Here is an 18,436-nt window from a genome sequence, read left to right on the forward strand (position 1 = left end):
TAACATGCCTTTGTGACTTAAGCAAGATATAGTAACACTTTATTTTGAAGGTGTCTACATAAGAGTCACACAAGCCTGTCAGAAACATGACATGACAAGCATCATGAGCATTAATGTTACTTCAAAGTGTCATTAATGTTCATGACACATCCCATGTCATGTTTATGACACGCTCATGTCACTCTTATGTAGACACCTTAGAGTAAAGTGTTACCAATATTGGTGCCAACAATAAAACACTGATAAACTAAACTGATAACTAAACAATCTCCCTCTAGCTCTTCTTTGCTGGGTTTTTATCTGATGCCTATGAATGTGGCAAATTGTCAAAGTGATGATCTTAACCCTTTATAGGGCACTCCTGGAAATTGAAAACGTCAACCCTGAAGTGTTATTGGAGGATATTACAAGAATTTTTGCTAAATGTTTTATTTTTATATTGCAAATTGAGGTCAATTGAGTCATTATTATTATTATATTTATTATAGTCTCTTTCCCACAGCAACCCTAAATAGACACCCACCATTTGCATCCATCACCACTTTATCTTTTATCTTTAAACTATTTATTATCTTTTTAGACTACTTATTACATATGCATAATGTCTGAATGTCTTTTTAAAGCACCTTATATATGAGAAGCACACGTAAATTTAGTTGTATACTTTTTTAATACAATGACAATAAAGGAAAGCTGGAATCTTGTGTGATTTACTGATTGGTCAGTGATGTAGAAATCCATGTGGTTCTATGACCTCAAGTTACCAAATATGGTTAAAGGGTAAAATTACATGATCTGATCAACTGAGGATGTAGGCGATTTTACCATAGGTGGCATGAGGAGATGATTTAGGCAAAAAAAAAAAAAAAAAAAAACAATTTTGACAAAAAATGACTTTATTATTTTATGCTGGGCTTACACCAAACGATTTTCCCAGTCCCAGACTAAAAACTGAAAGTCTTTAGTAAATCTAGGAGTCTTACTGGAGTCACAGCGCGCTCCTGTCATCCCGATCGTTAACTGTAAGATAGTAATCTGCGCTGTTTCTTATCAGTCTTTTCCTAGTCTTTGGTTTGCGATCACACAATCACAACACAATCAACAACCAATAGATGAGCGGTGAATGTGTGATTAACTAAATGAAAGTTGATAGAGCTGATAAGTATAATTATTCAATTAAACAAATGATTAAATAGGACATAAATGTATATCATGAATTCTTTTCTACAGTTTCCTTTCCTTTATTCTTCCTTATATCTATTTTACTGTAAAATAGTCAACTTTTCATGTCAGAAAAACAGAAACCCCTTTTCAGCTTTGTGAGGGGCATTTTGTGGCGTCTTCTCCTCTTCTTTTTGTTGCTTTTTTTCAACACAAACCACTGCACACAAAAATTGCATGGTAGGTAAAAAATGCTAAAGGAAATCTAGTTGTAGTCTTGTAAATAGTGATCCTGCAAGATTCACAGTCTTTGTAGAATCTCAGTCTGAGACTAGGCTGGGACTAAAACTCTCAACAGTTGTCTTTAGATGTGAGCAGGTGTGAGCTGATAGTTTTGCAGGAGTCTTTCCAAATCTTTTCAAAGTCTTCTGGTGTATAGGTAGCATTAAGTGTGACGACATTAACTCACGGCTGGAGGATGTTTGGCCACTAGGAGGCAGAAAAACATCCAAACAACATGGACGCTCTCTGTCGGCTCTCCGTCACCTGTCTGGATATAAAAGTTGTTTAGACAAATACTACCGAATATAGGAACAAGTGCCTATATTCACTCTAAGTGGAAACGGAGGAACATAAATATTCATTTGGAGTCTTGTTTCTGGCCACCTGGTGAATGTGAGTACAATTTCCGCTCTGCATTTAGCTGTTTGTTTCGTCTTGGTTAGCTTGCTAATGGCAGGTGTGCAATTGATTACAGTCTATGGTTCAAAGATGCTTTATTAGCTCAAAGTTTCAAGAACAATGTTGCCAAAATATTACTCGAAATGTTTCATCAAATGACTACTGTTTGATGAGACAAGCTCTGTTATTAAATAGAACAGAAAGTTTAAAGAGACAACCAAACTGTTTGCAATCTGGTCTGTGATTAGCAAATGTTGCACATTTACAAATATACAGCAGCTACTATGAGCCATGAACACGTGATTCTTGACAGTTAGCCTTGTGGAGCAGATACATTACAGTATTTAGAGCTAACATGATACAATGGGCCCCTGAGCACAGACAGGTAAGAGGCCCCTCACCCTGTCTACATAGAAATAAAATCAAATAATCTAAAAGAGACGATTTTTAGTAAGTTTGTGGTCTTTTTTTTTTGTGATGGTTTTGCTTATGTTTAGCATCTTTTTGTGGTGGTTTTGCATCTATTTTGATAATTTTGCTTATCTTTGTGATTGTTTTTATGTCTAGTTTTGGTTGTTTTGAATCTGTCTGTGGCTGTTGGCATTTTGTTTTTAGTAACTTTGCATATCTGTGAGGTTGTTCTGCAACTTTTTGTGGTGGTTTTGCATCTATTTTTAGTCATTTGTATCTCCTTTTAGCCATTTTACATCTCTGATTGTTTTACATACATTTTTAGTAGATTTGTATTTTTTGTGGTGGTTTTGCATCTATTTTCAGTAGGGGTTCACCACAAAAAAACAAAAGATATTTAACCCTGTCAATTAAATATATTTAGGTTTTTTTTTTAGGATAAAACATACAATTTGGCGATATCATCATGGGATCTGAAACATTTTGATGGGCATTTTCCCTATTTCTGACATTCTGTGACATTCTGAATAAATGATTAATTATTCACAAAAATAATTGACAGATTGCTCAGTAATGAAAACAGTCATTGCCCTGTGTTATTGTGGGTTTGATGTGGAAATTATGAGGATGTTTGAAGTCTTTCAATAACTATGGTCTATGCAGCTGCATTGTACCTTAAAACGTCCACTGGCCTGTAAATGCAGAGGGCATTTAGCATCCAGTCTTTGGCAAAGGGCACCATCATGAGGTGATATAATTAGTTGAAGATGTGCAGGAGAACTGCTGCATGTGTTTGCTGCTACGCCTCCAGAGCTCTCCTCTCAGTGGAAACACAGGCCTACAGTTTTGGGTGTGTAAAGTAGCTGGATTATAGCGTGTGAAATAGTGAGAGTGAAGTGCACTATTCGGTGAGCTGGAGGGTTGGAGAGGGGGCACTGAGGCTCTACAGTCAAGCACAACAGGTGTTATTACTCGTTCACTCTTTCCTGGTTGCCCTCAGTCAGTTGTCCCGGCTGCTTACAGGCACTTCTGCCATGTTTCTCCTCACCTCCCTCACACTGTTCTGTTGTTTGTTTCTCTCTGTTGCTGTTTTTTTCCATCTTGAATTTTATTCAGATCCCTCTGGGCTTTGTTTTTCAACAGCACACATTGAGTCTGACTGAGATCTAACAAATACTCAGACAGACATCTTGAGTTGCAAAAAGCTGTCTGATTCTTCACTGTCCTCTAAATAGGACTTGTCTGCTATGCGTTCTGGGTAAATTATAGGGCTGCAACTACTATTATTTTCATTATCGATTAATCTGTCGATTATTTAAACGATTAATCGATTAGTTGTTTGGTCAATAAAATGTTGAAAAATATCAATCAGTGTTTCCCAAACCACAAGGATGACGTCCTCAAATCTCTTGTTTTGTCCACAAACCAAAGAGATATTCAATTTATTGTCAAATCAAGAACAAAGAAACCAGAAATATTCACATTGAAGAAGCTGAAATCAGAGAATTTGGACTTATTGTCTTTAAAAAACTGCTCAAACCAATTATTCGATTATGAAAATAGTTGACAATTAATTTAATAATCGATTATTGTTCGATTAATCTAATAATTGTTGCAGCTGTAGTTAATTATTTCAAAGTACAAAAAACAGCTGAGGGAGCTCCAGTTTGAGCTGCACAGCACTGTTCATGAGTGAAGGAATAGCAGCAGAAAAGTGACGGGTTGTAATAACATGTAAGCTACATTTTTTATCTTTTATGGCAGCAGGTGACTGATTGAATGGAAACACTGCTTTTATTTCTGGGAATATGCAGCACTAGTGTGTAGGGCTGGACCTAAATCTTTTATCTGGATAGGTCATTTCATATGCATGTTTTCTAATACTTAAATAAATATGTCATCTGTGTGAAATAAACTCATGGTAAAGCCTATTTCTGTATAAGTCATACTGTTAAAAAATAGACAAACACTGCCACCATTCACTCCAGCTTCACTCCCACATGCAAAGATCAGAACACAATGTGTCGTCTAAATGACAAAAAGCTGTAGTACAATTCAGCTGTGATAGAAAGATATAGAAAAATTGACATGATAAACATTTTATGTAATTTTAATGATTAAAAAAATGCATATTTAGTAATAAAATATCACCCAGCCCTACTTGTGTAGCCAAGCTTTATTATTATTATTTTTTTGTTGTCACATATATGATGGATGTATTGTCATCTTGGGTTGCAGCTTGCTAATTATTTTGGCTCTATTGTTTCTACATATCAGCAAACTCTTATTCACATTTTTTTTTCTAAAGAATTTAAACTTGTTTTTTGGTTCGACACAGATTATAGCTTTTGTTACACATAAGTGTAAATGAAAATATGATAAACAAACATCTCTTGCACTGCCAACAAACAAAGTTAAAGTAATGCAATTTGCATTTAAGTAACCTAGCTCTAAACCCATCTGTTAAGCTTATTACATCCCCATTCTGTTCACTAAGTTGTTCTATTATTATTGTTATTCATTAGTTATTATTTTTTGTAAATTTGACTCTGTTTGGTGACCTAGAGTGATATGAAAGGTGGCTATAAAAATTTTATTATTATTAAGATATTATTATTATTATTATTATTATTAACCTTTTTATCTAGATGTATGGGTATGGCTGTGTAAACGCAGTGAATATCCTGTTTAGATAAAACGCAGCAACACCCAGTGTTTCTTTTATAATTATATTATTTTATGTTATATGGTGCATGTTTTGCACAGTTAATTAAATTAGAAAAATACAGATTTTTATTGCTATTCTTCCTTAAACACAATGATTTATAATTGTACTTTTAAAATAAACTCTTCAGTAATGTACTCTCATTATGTCGAGTTTCTCTGGGATCTTATTGTTCTGTCCTATTTATATGTAATTGGACACAAATTGAAAATAATAGTGAAGATAAAACTTTACACATCCGAACATGTGATTACAATTTTCAGGCTAACAGGCTTATTAAGAAACATACGTTTAGACTTTTGGGAATGTATGAATACTTGTTAAGCTCAAGGTGAACCGAACAACGGCCAGCTGAATTCTTTTACTTTCCCTCCCTCATTACCATATACTGGAGCTCATTACAGTCACCTCAAATAAAAAGAGAAATTTGCAGCTCTGTTTCCTGTGCCATACATGCCGAGGGCAATCAATAACAGTCACAAAACAGTAACCAGTGGTGTTCAGTCAATCGTAACCAAACCGAATCATAAATTTGAAAAACCTGTACAGCATCTCACAAAACTGGTATTGTGAACTGTTCAGCAGCGTTTATTTATGTCTTCCCTCCAGCTCTTATTTATAAACTTTCACTTTAAGATTATATATCAACTATCTGTTCACCGAGGACAAAGAACCGCTGACATTTTTACTTCTTACAACTTGAATTAAATGTTAAGCTTATCTTACAGTATGCCTCTTTTAAATATAAATGTCTCATTATAAGATAATGTGAAATTTGTTACAGCAGCACAAGAGTCAAGAAGGTGAAAAAAGCGATTGATAATAAGAAAATAAATTAAACAACAAAGAATATAATTCATTTATAGTATAATAATAATAATAATATAAAATTGATATATAGTCTTTTTAGACTTGTACACTTGTACAGATATAAAATTGAAATGCCAAATGATAGATAAATGTCTTAAAATAAGATCATGTGAAATAGTTACGGCAGACAAAGTGTCAAGATAAGCAGGTGAAAAAAGGGAGTGATAATAAAAAAGATAAGTGAAACACAATAAATATCATAAATAATATAAAATGAATAGATAAAAATATAAAATAGATATATACTCTATTTAGACTTTAAATACCCTTCACTTGTACAGATATAAAAATGAAATGTTAAAGATAGATGATAAATTCAGCAGTTCAACGATACATAAATGTCTAAAGTTGAGATAATGTGAAATGTGATACAGCGGCAAGAGTCAAGAAAAGCAGGTGAAAAAGTGAGTGATAAAAAAGCTAAATGAAAAGCAATAAATAATATAATAAATGAATAGATAAAAACATAAAATAGCTCAAGACTCAATATGGACTTTATACACCCTTCACTTGTACAGGTATAAAAATAAAATAACATGTCAAACAATAGAAGATAAATTCACCCATTTGCATCTTTGTACAGTAGCCAACATTTATTAAATTGACCACTAGAGGGCGGTAGCGTTCCTGCTACACTGCATCCACTGCTTTAAAATATGTTTCTCTTCTGAGGAAGAACAAGAAGGAGCCTTTGTATAGAGACAGTTTGTGACGTCCAATGAGGATTTGAGCAAGTATTTATCCATCATTATTTAATATGTATATAGTTTTATTTAAGTGTGTTTTTTCGACTAATTTCTCGTTTTTCACCTTATGTGAAATGTACTCGAGTGTTGCTGTTTGCCACACACACATTTAACACCATGGTGCCCTTTCACTGACTCTGCAAACATACGCTGCGATCTCAAGAGGTCTGAGATTTTTATCCTACAAACTCCATATGTTGACTGAAGCAAATTTGACATGACTATAAGGCCAGACCCCCAAATTAAAACGGTGTGTCTTTGGTATTTTAGGCACATTTTGTGTTTGACCTGCTGATCAGAAAGTAAGCACCAGTAGCAGTCAATGTGTCAGCCCACCACCTCTTCCCTCTTATTTGAAGTGTCTGCACTGGTTCAGGTCAGGATCTCGCTGAGTATTTAACAGCTGCTAAGTGTTACTGCTGGTCAGCACGAGCAGCTCCTGATCCTGGAGGTCTGCTCTCTGCAGCGCGCTCACACATCACATACTAATGGTGTTAACACAAGCCGGAGGTGTGCAGCCCTCATGGTGGCGTCATAGCAGACATCACCTGCAATAAAGCTGCAAAGATTACTTGATTAATTGAAATACTATTTTGGGAATCAGTTTGAGTTTTATTTTTTTTAAGGGACAGTTCACCAAATCAGAGCTTGTTGTGAGAGGTTTCATGTAGGAATTACTTTCTTTCTGGTATAGTTACCACATGAAACTAATCACAACAAAGACTAGATTATCTTAAGTAACCGGGTCGTAATCTGTTCTCGAAAGAGAGACATTGCTGTTTTTATCAAATTATTTTTTGGGTACTTTGAGCACCACAAGCCAAATGTATGTTGTTCTAGTATATTCAAGTGAAAGCAGACATCTCAATGCCCAACACTCAGCATCTTGATTAACTGAGAAAACAAGTAACAGATTATTCAATTATCAAAATAATTCTTAGATTTATCCTTGAACTGTAACTTTTTTTACCTCTGGGATGATTATGCTTGAAATTTAGACCCACGAAATCAAACTCAAAGAAGTTGAATTTTCAAATCTGGCAAAAAATCAACCCGTGTGACTTACTGTGAAACTATTTTTTGTTTGTAATATCTTATAAACGTCTTGTAAGTTGAATGAAGAATATTAAAATTAAGGATATATTCTGCTTTGATTTTTTATATGTGAACTGACAGCTTGTGTTAAAACTTCTCTCAGAGCATCTTTGAATATGTCAGCATTTTCTTTCTTCATTGTGGTCTCTCAGACGTACTTGCAAAAGCTTTCTGATCCTCTCTACAGTAACTTAGCAGGAGAACAGACACTAAGCAACATATATTCATGAACGGTCCTTTGCTGCCATTTATGTGAACAGTTCCAGAGGCAGGATTTGTAGTCTTCCTACTGCTGTTAGAGGAACTTGTATAAAAGCTCTTAAAATAATGTTGGATTTTTTTGTAGTTTGGGGTCACTGCAGAGGATTGATGTTGTAGTATTTACCTCTTTGCTCTAGTTTAGTCTTGCACCACTACATCTCTTCTTTCCTCATAAAAATTCCTACCAGGGAAAAAGGGAGAAGAGAGCGGAGGATAGGGGGGAGTGGTGGGGATGAGGGGCTCCGTGTTCAGTTTGTTTTAGCCCCCTGTTTGGAGAGGAAACTTTCATTGCTTGATGATTTATGAGTGGTTAGACTCCCAGGGGAATTAGAGAGTCCTTTTTCCTGCATGTAATAACCCACCCTCTAACATAAAACTTACGTTTCTCCTTTGTGTTGTGTTTATCCAGTGTGAAAGGTGTTAGGTCCGGTGGGGAGTTGAAGGGCCTGGAGAAGCCCCTGAGGACCGTTCAACACAAACCATACCGGGGGCAGATGATTCACATCTGCTGCGACGTGACCGCAAAACCCATTGTGAAAATGTGAGAATATAAAAAAACACACAGTAAACCAAGTAACGCTGCAGTGTTGCTGTTGTGGTACAGAGCGAGTGAATTGTCCCACAGCTATGGAGTCCCACAGAACCAGTGGCCTTTAGACTCGACAGGGCAGCCTTTGTGACGCACAGTGTGGTGCCCATGACCCAGCATGAAACAGGAAGTGAGCTGGAAAGGCCAGGAAATGAGTCTGCAGGGATGGGTCGTTTCTCAGGCCGAGCATCACTACTGTCTTGAGAGATCTCTTGTGCTCTGTGACTCACTTGTGGAGCATGTGTTTTCAGTCCACAGGACTTGGATTTAGATGACTACAAATAGACGGCCCGAGCTATCGCATGTGAGAAGACCACAAAGTTCTCTATGGTTACAAGAGAAATGTTTTGTGGCCAGTTGTCAGCAGAGTGATAGTAACTGTATCAGGCCACATTTTTCCTCATTAGATATCTTTTTTTTTCACTTTCTCTGCTCCCCTCGCTGGGTTTCTGTGCTACAAAGTTCCCTCACAGCTGGAGGCTAATGCAGCGCTTAGCTCCTCATTGCACGCCAGATTTTCTCACCCTGTGGCCTCCGCTGTCAAGCCGTCAGCTCCGCCTGTCAATCAGGTCCGGAGCGACCCGACGCACATGAGCCCATGAGGGGTCAACTGTTGTGTATGTCTGACCTTTGAGCTCTGCAGCAGGAGGGCTTTGGGTGCAAATGCACTGAACAAGGCTGGACTTGAGTGCTCAATAAATCAGAAGGATGCTTCCACCGCCCCCATATTCACAAGATTCATAATTGGAAGCATATTGCTGCGAGGAGAGACAAAATGCTGCAATTGAGCAAAGAGCTTCAGGGAGTTTAAACAGCCTGATAACAAAGTTGAATCAGGAGGAAATCAGTGGACAGGCTGCTGATTTCAGTGTGTTGACTTAAATATTTAAGGGCTGCACACAGGCAGAGAAAAAACTAGAGGAATCAACAGTGAGTCATTTCATTGCTACAGCGTGCCAGCTGACAATCGAAGCATGTTTTATCAGTCATATTATTTATGTTCTGCCATGTGTGTGTTGTAAATACAAAAAGAAAACTGCTTCCATAAACTTAACCAATCTCGTCTTATACGTAATGCTTCTGCAAATATGAACTTTTTTATTTGCCTGTTACTTTTAACAGCGCTGCCGCTCCACAACAATACACGAGTGCTGATTTAACCCACTAACCCAGTGGTTAGATCCACGCCGTTCACCTCAGCCTGCCCAAAACCTCCACCCATGTGTCAGTACCACTTTAAGTCCTTTCCCTCTCTGTTTATGTTAGCATGTCAAAAAGCCACACTAGACATTTCCACACTCTAATAAACTGGAGTTTTATTAGTGGGAGTCAGTGAATGATGTGAGCCATCGTGAGGCTGTCTCCATGGTTACAGACCGCAGTGATGCCTGTCAGGCAGCTGGCAGGGCATTGGTTGTTCGGTGGCCAGCTGATGGGAAAATACAGGAGAAGCTGACAGAGTTTCAGAAAGGAAGCTAATACCTTTTCAAACATGATATCCACTCATTTGCACAGTGATTGTAATGCAATGGTACTTTTTGTTTGTAGTTAAAACCAGAAGTTCCAGCAAAGCAGCATCCTCTGGGGCTGAAGAATGAAGCAGACGCTTAAATGCTAAAAACTGCAGTTTCTTATATGGCCATTTGAGGCTGGCTCCAAAAACAACTCAATCTTCATAAATCCCCATGTTAAAATGCCCAACTTTACAGCAGAAATGTTTAGAACCCTACAGAAAAAGGTTTCTCATCTCTGTAGCAAATTTCACCATTCAAAGCAAATGTACAGGGGTACATTTTTACATAATTCACCCATTTAAATTATATAAATGCTTTAAGTTCTGTATATTTAGGGATGTGTTGCTTTGAGTGACATGCAGGTGCCGTCACAGGTTGCGTGACTTCATTCGGCCCAACACGGCTCACTCATGCTCCACCTCTTTGCTCATTTTTGGATTTGCCGGGAGTTTGGTAGAGTCAGGGGTCATAATAATGAATTATTAAATGAATGAATGAATGTTTCCAACACCTTTTTTTCACCACAGATGGTTTTCATTTGGACAACTTTGTTGCAGACACAGTGGTAACATCAACAACCCTTGCAACCAGATAGACAAAAAAACATTGTGGTTTCTTGCTAAATTAAAAAAATACAGATAAGACCTCTCAGCTAGAATAATTTGCCTCACAGAAACGTTATGCACTGTTGAGTGCTGCAATTTGGTTGTGTTGGACTGGTTGCCCTGCGTTATAAACCTCCTCATTTAATTTGTTGCTGAGGTTGTGAAAGATATTGATGAGAATAATGCAGTACAGGCAGTTTTTGCCACGTTGGAGGAAATTACCACAATAGTTTAAGACCTCATGAAGTTATTGAATTATTATTATTATTCTTTGCCACATCTCATTGTTTCCTCACAGCTTGGTGGCAAATGTTCCTGTTGCCCAGAAGTGTTCTTAGCCTCTTGAATATTAAGTGGAGAAGGAGAGGACCTCTGAGAATTTATACTTCAATACAAATCATTTTTATCAGGTATGACCACTGCAAATTATTTGCAAATTTACAGCCCTGCAGATGTGCTCCAGAGTATGAGCATCAGAGGAGATGAAACTGATCTGATTGATAGAGTTGAGTTGTAGATCCGTTGATAGTACAGGCTGGCCCCAAGCCAGAGAGCCCATTAGAAGGAGCTTGGGGAAGTAAGGTATCCATGCTCCTCTCTCAGTAAACCACCACTCTGATCTCTCCTCTGAGCCAAGTCCTCCTCCTACACGAACCTCCTCCTGCAGACACAGTGACCTGTCACGTCCTGAGGTGCACAAGCATGCTGACATGCAAATGCACATTTCTGTAATTCTGAGTTGCATCCTAAAATGGAGGGATACATGATATAGAATTTATTTTCAGCCATTACCAGTTACCGAAAATGACCTGCTTCTATTGTCCGGTGTCAATAAGACAACCCCATTTTTGTATTGTCAAAAGAAACTTATAACCTGTAGTTTATGCACACCTGAAGACAAGAAAGGCTAAGCGGAAGTCTGAAAAGGTGGATTATTTAATTTTCTACAGCTCTGACAAAATCTTAATGGCATGACTATTGTTAACAACAACAAAAAAAGAACAGGTCAGTCTCCTCTGTTCATTAATTTTTTTAGATAAACTTCAGAAACATAGTTTGGCTCTTATGGAGCATTTAACCAAATAATTCAATAATTTGAAATAATAGAATGTATTAAATACAATGTGAATACGCTTTTATGGTCTGCAGAAACACCATGACAAAAAGCATATAGTAAACTGTTCTGTTAGGCAAAGAAATGGGAAAGAGTTTAGAAACAGCTAAGATACTTTTAATGCATGAGGATTAGGTTTTTCTATATTTTGGCCGTATGATTAGGTGCTGCGTTTGTTGAGTCAGTAAGTAAGTAAGTACGTTTTGCTTTGTATCAGTTCTATTTATCAGCAATAATTTATCGTAATTATACATAAAAATATACATTTTCTATTATCAATACATATCCTGCATCTCTGCTAAAATTTGCACACTTCATGTCCCTGTGAGTACAGCACAAAACACTTTTTAACTCAGACAGTACCACCCTGTCTCTTGCTGTTTGTCTGTTTTTCTTCTTTACTAGGTCGGCAAATCTTGCTAAAAACAGATGTCACTACTTTTAGATCGGTGGTATATTGGAGCTGTTTGGGATTGGTTTCTTGTGTGTGTCAAAAGCTTAGCTAAGCCAAGTTGTTTACTGGCATTTTCAGCTTGTAATGAGGGACGTTTTACAGGACAAAGTGATGTATGTGGTGTTCCTTCCTCTTCAGCCGCCTGCTTTTCTCCACAAAGCCGTGCTGAGGGGCTGCAGTGCTGACTTATGACCACAGCAGGAGACTGCTCTGCCTTTTATGTCCCTTAGGACAGCATCAATATATTAAGCTTCTACTGGCTCTTTTGATTTATGACAGCGCGTCACTTGAAGTTATTTGAGTGAGCTAGACTTTGGTTTCATAGTAGCAAGCATGCACTTGCGTGAATTTAAATGTCTGGGTTTGTCAGGAGGAGTTTTTTTTTTTACTGGTCAGTGTACTTGTCATTTTCCTTTGGCTCCAGTCCTCTACAGTTCATAAGAGTCTCTTCACTGGTCCAGAAATAAGTGGAGAAATTTGATTTACAGTGCAAGCACCAGCTTTATTATCAAACCAAAGGGATCATTTAACACTGTAAGCCAAAGTGTCAGCTCTAAAATATGACCTATAAGATTTTTATTTTTTTTTGCTGAAAGCTGATATAAGTGCTGATTTACTGCCTTGGCCTTGCTAACGATGGCCCTTAATGAGCGGCTCAAGCATCCACTTGTTTATGGAGCAGTCTGATTGACAGGCCGACCAATGGAAAAATAAAGTAACGGATGAGGAATTGGATCTGTCCCCTCTTTGCCATATCAGCAGGGCCCTAATGTAGTGGGGTGAACTTTGAAGTGCCCTAATGGTCTTCATGGTCCCTTAACCATGCAGGCTTCTATTAAGGGTGTCAGTGGAGCCTGGCTGGAGCAGTGTGACCCATTAGATTTAATGAGTGCTGCTCAGGGCACAGTGGGCTGCTCTTCCTCCTCTCTGCAAGTGTTTATTTATCTCATCTAGCCGTGTTTTAGACAGAAGGGGAGTGAAGTCGAGGCAGGAGGAATGTCTCTTTAACTAGCAGCCTTCTTGTCTTTTGGGTCTCTGATTGTATCAGTCCTCTGATGACCTCTCTGTCAGTTAGATGGTCTCACTGGGGCCGTAACCTTTTAATTTTCTTATTATCATTGGTTATTAAAGGATCATTCTGATGATATTCTTTAACAAGTCCAACTAGCTGTAGCCTCTTATGGCTTATTCCTCTGTACCATAGACCTCCTACAGCAGTACTCCACACTTCAAATTCATCTTCATTTTGATAGGGTTCATCTTAAAAGCATTCTCCATTTGGACGATCCAAGTTAGACCTTATTTGAAAGTTTTTGGACAAAAATCTGTGCATGGTGTGAAACACATTTTAAGACATGTGGGATATGCTGATTTCATTCAGGTTTTAGGGACATTCATAACATGCATCTCAACTTTTAAACAGGAATATTATGTTTTATTAGCCATGTAAATTCTTTAGTGGGATTATTGCCTTTTATTTTGGAAAGAGGACAAAAACTGGAGTATTTTTTGCATGTGACATAGCTTACAGAGGAATATAGTTCGTAACAATTGCACAATTTACTCCTCTTAGAGTAACATTTGATAGAAGCTAATGTCCAGATTTTCTAAAAATGAAACTCAGAAGTTTGAAAGTATTGACAGATGGAATAATTCTAACTAATGTATGTCTTTTCATGTGATTTGGTGACCACAAGAAACATCTATAATATTTGTGGAATAAACCGTGTTTTCCTGACAGCATTGCAAATGTCAGAAGAGTTCAATGTCATTTAGTTTATTGTTATTGCCATTGTTATTAACATCATAAAGGCAAAACAGAGAAAAGGGAAATTGCATAAGACACATTTTTGTACAAGCCTGCAGTGAGGCAGGTCCTCTTCAACCCTTCCAGTGCAGTCTTATTGATGATCTCCAGTTCCTCGACGAGAGCTGGAAGCTTTAAAGGGTGACAGCAAACTTCTCTTGAGTTTTCCCATTCTCGTGCGATCAGAGCGATCCAGTTAAACTCTTGCACAACTGTGGAAAAGACAGCAAATTTTGGTGGGAGCGAGCTGAAATGGGAGCGATCCAACATTCTTCGTAGGGCAAAGACCACAGCAATGGCAAGATGTGAATTGGCACAGGTTAACTTTTTTCTTCTCTTGGCCATGTCTTCTCTTTGTCTTTTGTGAAAGTTGTCCTAAGTTGTTGTGCCTTCTGTGGATGATATTCAGCACAAAGTTTCAAATAAAGGGTGGATTGATTACAGACATAGTTTTTGTTGTGTAGGAAAGATGTTTTGAAGTGATTAGAAATGTTTTTCTGAGGACTGTTTTGTTGCATGATTGAGCTCGTATTGCAAAAACAAAGAACATCTGTGTGAGACAATGTTGCATACTGTATTGCATGACATCTTTCTCTCGCCCGGGCCATAACTTCACTGTTAGCCAAAGACCACCTGGAGGTATTTAAGTCCCATTCAAACTATTAGGCTTAACTCTGGGTTCTAATGGCTTGGGCAGAGCATCCCATCTGGAAGCTGCTGATGCGAGAAGAAGAGCGGGATCACATATCATCCACCTTCAACCACACGCTCACACACACACTAAATACACAGATCCAGATGCATTCATCTTGAGTCAGTGAAACATTGAATATTTCTATGCTTTGCTGCTGCATGTTGGTTGTATTACAGTCTTTAAGCATCAGCATGCCAGTATCTGTGTAGATCTGCCTCTGTTATAATGTCCGTTGGCTGTCACCAACTCAGACATGACACTGACAACCGCTGCAGGCACTGTGGAAACGATATAGAAAAACAAACGATGGACTGTATGGTTTTGACAATATATGTTGTCATATCGACCGGCCCTAAAGTACACTATATTTAATCCATCAACATTTTATTTGAGTTTCAAACATTACACAGTTCCCTAGTGGACCTAAAAACAGAGTTCATAGCAGTAACACTACTTCTTTTCTCATGTAATAATCCCAGAATCCAATGTGTCACATTTTATAGCTGGTTGTGTGACACTACACAGGTCAGTGATGATTCAAAAGCTCAATGATTCAGTCCAAAATATCAGTTTATTGCTCACTATGCAGTAAAGTGAGTGTCTGCTCTATGGGGAGTATAATGTAATCAGCGTTGTAAAACAGTGTGGGTGTGGTTTGATCAGATTAAACTGGCAAAACAAACAACCAAACACGTCACAGTGATTTTAGGTGAAATGTTGCTTAATCCTGATTGGTGCGTAGACGTTTGTGTCATCACCTTTTCCACCTGAGTCCATTCAACCCAGTGAGAAGAGACACACAAAAACACAAATAGAAATATTTCATGTGAAATGATAGTACAATTGTTTTTACCTCTAATGTTATACCTCCACTATTTCTCTACATCCCTCTCTATTGGCACCAAATTTAAAGTGTACTATATTTAATATTTGACCATATAATTTTATCTTCGTTGTATTTAGTTTTCCGTGTGTCTGTCTGTCTGTGTGTGTGTGTGTGTGTGTGTGTCTGTGTGTGTGTGTGTGTGTGTGTGTGTCTGTGTATTCTTGCTGTACATTGTATTTTTATTCAAACACCTTCATAGATGAAATGCACATTCCTGGAAAGAGCAACAAAGCATTCCACTGCACAGTGTAGAAATAGTTTGAGTTGCAGACCAATTAAAACCTTGAAACAATAGACCAATTATTTGTGACAAACATTGAAAATGTACATGCATGCCTTTTGCAAAAAAAACGACCGCCAATAAGAACACTGTGATATAACAACTTGAAACTCGCTGTTAGGCAAGTATAATAAATGTATATGTAAATTTATAAAATAATAATGTTATGTATATACATATTTAAAAATGAAGACTTTTATTGGTACCTTTTTGGTTTTGACAACCCACCGCACAAAACGACAGGTTCAGAACAGATTACAACTCTTGATGTGATTCAAGTTTTCTCATCTTTTTAAGCCAACTCCTGATTCCTTGAGACGAGCGTGCACAATCATGTGTGACATTAGAGTGACGTGTTCTGATAAGGGGTCTATAGTGTCATCGTGTAGGACGTTATCATTTATAAAAGGAAGAGAAACTAATAAGTGGGTTTTCAGGGCCTGTAAAGAAAAAACTACCTGTACTCATTCAACCGTTGGAGATTCATTTATTTTAAAATCACTTCAAAAACCATCATCAACAGAAACAGAAAAAAATACTTCTGTACAAACAAATGTCAGGCACCTTAAACAGATGTCAGTGATGCTGCTCATGGTGCTAAATATGGACGGGTTCAGGAGACAGTTCTCGACTGTTGGGACATAAAACCACACGCCCTCAGCTTTAGCAAAGAGACCACTGTCCCAGTGGAAGTTAAAAAAAAACAAAAAAACTTATCCAACACTGTAAGTGCAATAACTTATTGCAATGGCACATTATATAAAGTCACAATCAGAAGTAGAAATACTTGATTAATATACAAAAAAGCTGCTTAAAGCCATAAGAAAATTAAAAGCAATTTCAATCTTGGTAAAAGTCCAGAGCAACTGTTCAGAATAAAACACAAAACAATATTGGCAATATAACTATAATACTTCAATGGTTTATCTCTGGAGGTCCATTATTTGACAAATAAGCAAAACAAATGTACACGCAAAAGAACAATATCATTTATATTGCTCACATTCACACAATACGACATAACTATGGATTTCGCTTTATTTCAGTAGTATCAACATGGACGGAGCTGCAGAGGAGTGGAGCGCTGAGGGAGCGACGACACAAACTCAACTCGACAAAGTAGGAATTCAGTCGCACATGTAGTCATGCAATCATTTATTTTGACCACATTCTGCTTTCATCTTGAAAATTTGATGATACTGTTTTTAATTTTTTAGTCCTCACATCACAGAAAGTCTATATTGATTCAAAATGTTTCTTCTTTGATTGTTTGGAGTCATGGCTAAATTTTAGAGGCCTTTGATGCCATTTGTCTAAGTTCTGCCAGTAAACCCCTTGTGTTATAGATATTAACACACACAACACTCGTGTCAAAGTAATCAACATGTTTTCACCTCATTAACTCACTGCTGACATGAATGGGCTTGATTTAAAGGCAACAAATGTTTTTCTCACTGGATGATATTAGAAAAAAATGTCCTCCCTATGAAAAAAAAGCTGTCTCTGAGGATGCAGCTTCCCTGAATCTGTTTGTAGTGTGAAACGGTAAATAACAGCCACAAAGGTAGCACACACACAGCTTTGTGACTAAATTGGCTGAACTAAATGTTACTCATTTGTTCTGGCCACGTCAAACAAATATGCTAACATTTCAGCCTGCTGGCCTGAAGGAAAAATGCTTGTCATGTATTTGAAGGCATCTGATACAAATGACATGACTTCAATTTTCCTTCATGCTCTGATGAAGGCCACTAAGCCTAAACATTTTGTGTTTGTTTGACATGGCCACAATAAATTAGTGAAATTGCGTCAGATTAGTCATGTGTGTCCAGAAGATCTGTGTGTGCTACTTTTTTTACTTCTTCGTTTTTAATGTTTAAAAAATACAAAGGTTTTGTGATGCTTTTTTTCATGAACTGTAGAGCTGCAAGAAGGGGTCAACTGAAAACCACTATATTCATGATGTTAAATAGTTACTCAAGCAAAAAGAAAGGCCAAATATTATCCAATTTAAGCTCTTCACGTTGCTGCTTTTCAGTAAAACTATTTATTATATTTTTGGGTTTGGTGCAACAAAACAAGACATTTGAAGATGTCACTTTTGGGCCTTGATAGTTTGTGATTCTGAGAAATTGTGATTTTTCTGAAAACGGTCCTTGGTTGCAGTCCTACTCTCAGGCAGGGTGGCTGTAACGGGCACTCATATGTTACAATGATCAACCCGCCACAAGGAGCACAAACAGACTCTCCTGCCATCATCCTCACCAGGGAAAGAAAAGGGATATGTAGCCCAGCGGGCGTCATAGAGAGATCAGCCAAAAGACTAATGAAGCCTGTCTCTGGCCTCGGCCTGCAGCCCAGCTCTGGTGACAAACTCATTCCAGCGGGGTAACACACAGAGACACCCCTGCAATCACTGGACATATTCACCACATTCCTGCAGTCCAGCTCTAAAGTCATCACATTACCTAAACATTACAGAATGCTCTTCAGGACGATTGGGGCCACTGATTCGGCCTGCAGTCTCTGGCATGTGACGGATT

The 18,436-nt window shown here is 37.7% G+C and overlaps 1 protein-coding gene across 3 annotated transcripts in view; it reads left to right on the forward strand.

Annotated features, from left to right (window-relative positions):
- Positions 1–1,763: 1,763 nt before the first annotated feature.
- Positions 1,764–18,436, forward strand: part of caprin1b (cell cycle associated protein 1b) — an 83,889-nt gene continuing 67,216 nt past the window's right edge. Inside the window, exons 1-3 of one of the 3 annotated variants that reach the window (XM_059334937.1) lie at positions 1,764–1,836; positions 8,360–8,491; positions 16,940–17,012. In XM_059334937.1, coding sequence (XP_059190920.1) covers positions 8,445–8,491; positions 16,940–17,012 — 120 coding nt within the window. In that variant the 5' untranslated portion in view covers positions 1,764–1,836; positions 8,360–8,444. The remainder of the gene's footprint in view (positions 1,837–8,359; positions 8,492–16,939; positions 17,013–18,436) is intronic. The other 2 variants (XM_059334936.1, XM_059334938.1) reach the window with 2 other exon arrangements.

The sequence above is a fragment of the Centropristis striata genome, chromosome 6 (assembly GCF_030273125.1).
Source record: "Centropristis striata isolate RG_2023a ecotype Rhode Island chromosome 6, C.striata_1.0, whole genome shotgun sequence".
Lineage (NCBI taxonomy): Eukaryota > Metazoa > Chordata > Actinopteri > Perciformes > Serranidae > Centropristis > Centropristis striata.